The following is a 2,500-nucleotide window of genomic DNA, read 5'->3' on the forward strand; positions in this document are numbered from 1 at the left end:
ATCTCTGTCTCTCCATCTCTGTCTTTCTCTGTCTCTCTAATCATTTCTCTCTCTGCTCTGTCTTTCTCTGTCTCTCTAATCATTTCTCTCTCTGTCTCTGTCTTTCTCTGTCTCTCTAATCATTTCTCTCTCTGTCTCTGTCTTTCTCTGTCTCTCTAATCATTTCTCTCTCTGTCTCTGTCTTTCTCTGTCTCTCTAATCATTTCTCTCTCTGTCTCTGGCTTTCTCTCTAGCTCTCTCCGTCTCTCTTTCTCGCCCTCTGTGTCTTTTCCCTGGTTCTCTCTCTCTCTCGCTCCTGTCTCCCTATTCTATTGCCGCTCATCTTCTGCAGCGATTTAACCACGGGTATAACACACTAACACACCTGCACGCTCGCCCTGCGATAAGCACGCAGTGACAAAAGGTTTCGAGGGGAGAAACCAAACGCATGGTTCTCCCAGGGGAGCTTCACGATGACATTAAATAACGGCATTAGATAGCACATCACACATCACAAGTCGGCAGAGCAGGGGGGGGGAGACGAGACTGAATCGGGGGCCAAGGGAAGCAATTGCGTGCAGAGCCTCTAGAGGGCAGTGTGGGGCCTCTGAGCAGCGCCTCTGGGGCCGACTGGGCTGGCGGCGTTCATGTTCGCTCAATGATTAGAGGCAGGCGGAGAGGAGCTTGGTCGGGGGAGGTGGCCTCCACCGAGGAGAATGAGCGACAGGTCATTATTATCACCCCAGGTTTTTTTCCGAGTTGTAGCCATCGGGGGGGCGGGAGGTGGGAGAAGAAAATAAATATAAATACATTGCGTAATTTTTTTTTTATAATCGCCACGTAATACGTCGGCTGGATATTACCCATAATAATGTGGCCATCAAACTGACATCTGCCCCCTCAGTGTGCTGACCGTTTCCCTCTCCCCTTCCCCCTTTCTTCTGCCCCTGCGCTGGCCCGCCTCCACCGCCTCCACCGCCTCCACCGCCTCCACCACCTCCACCACCTCCTCCGGCGGATGCTGTGGTCACGCAGCATCAACATGCTGAAGCTCCCAGAGTACCCCAGCCAGGAGGTGCTGAAGGATCGCCTGCTGGTGGCGTGTCACTGTGGGAGCTACGGCTACACCATGGCGTGACTCCCCTACCCCCCAAGCCCTCCCCCCTTGCTGCCTCACCCACCCACAGGGGGGGGAGTCCAGGGGGCATACACGCCGCAGGAGAGGCGTTTCTGCAGGAGGGAGAGGGAGCGACGCGACGGCCGCACCTCCACCACCCACCCCTCCCTTCCTTCCTCCCTCCCTCCCTCCCTCCCTCCCTCCCTCCCTCCCTCCCTCCCTCCCTCCCTCCCTCCCTCCCTCCTTTCCCCCCTCCCTAGTTCTCCCGCACCACGTCCCCATGCCTCTTGTCCCTGATGAGGGATCCCTCTGGCTGGGGAGCAGCGTGGACCGAGGTGGGGGAGGAGGAAGAGGAAGAGGAGGGGGAGGAGGGGGAGGAGGAGGAGGAGGAGGAGGAGGAGTTCTTCAAGGTAGAGATGAAGAGCTGTGGCAGATGGACCTAAAAGGCTCATCATCATGACATACCTGTGGACACACCTTCCTCCCCACCCCCCACACACGCACATGCACATGCACACGCACACGCACACCAGGACAACCTCCAACACCCCCCCCCCCCCCAACTAAATAGCATCCCTTCAACCAATCAGCCATCTTTTTCTGAGATCTTTTTGGAGCCACTCTCAGCTTTACCTTAAGACAATGTGCATTGCTGTATGAGTGTATGAAATTGTATTGACACTTTTTTTGGCCTTTGCTATTTTGATGGTACTTTGTGTAGGAGAGGCAATGATACCTTTTAAGGTGTGTGTTTGTGTCACAGCCTGCTGTAAGAAAGGCCCCTGAGCAGAGGAACAAACGTTGGTTCTGGTTCGCCCTGTGTCGACTGCCTTGCTCTGTATTGCTGTAGTCATTTTGTTTTATCACTTCCAGTTTGACTTGATTGACTCTCTTGTTGTATCAGTGCCACCTCTGTGTCTATGGCCTTGGACTGAAACAGTGTTTCACATTTCTCAGTACACCTTTCTGCACTGGAGAATTTCCCAGGACCCTGACTATGGCCTGCAGTGCCAAAAAAGTTTAAAAAGCAACTGCTTTTTTTTTATCTGTTGCAGTTTGCAGTTCATATGTGTTTTGATCTACTGAAAGTTATAAAATTTTTACAGAAGGGGACCGATATAATATCATTATGAATGTATTGCTGCAAAATATCACCTTGAACATCTTTTTTTTTAATTGTGTAAATATTATTTTCAATTTCTGTTTGTTATCCAACAGTTATGGTTATTACGAAAAAGGGACCTTGATGTTTATGCAAAATTGCTTCATATACACTAAATATATATATATATATATATATATATATATATATATATATATATATATATATATATATATATATATAATATCAACGAGGGTTTTACCATAAACGCCATATGATGTGTTTAAAGATTTGATTCAATA

General features: G+C 49.5%; 1 protein-coding gene across 1 annotated transcript in view; it reads left to right on the forward strand.

Moving 5' to 3' along the window:
• The window catches only part of hace1 (HECT domain and ankyrin repeat containing E3 ubiquitin protein ligase 1), an 18,334-nt gene extending 15,957 nt beyond the window's left edge, over positions 1-2,377 (forward strand). Inside the window, exon 21 of the mRNA XM_060064878.1 lies at positions 884-2,377. Within this exon, the coding sequence (XP_059920861.1) occupies positions 884-1,117 (234 nt within the window). The 3' untranslated portion in view covers positions 1,118-2,377. The remainder of the gene's footprint in view (positions 1-883) is intronic.
• Positions 2,378-2,500: the final 123 nt, after the last annotated feature.

Source organism: Gadus macrocephalus, chromosome 11 (assembly GCF_031168955.1).
Source record: "Gadus macrocephalus chromosome 11, ASM3116895v1".
Classification (NCBI taxonomy): domain Eukaryota; kingdom Metazoa; phylum Chordata; class Actinopteri; order Gadiformes; family Gadidae; genus Gadus; species Gadus macrocephalus.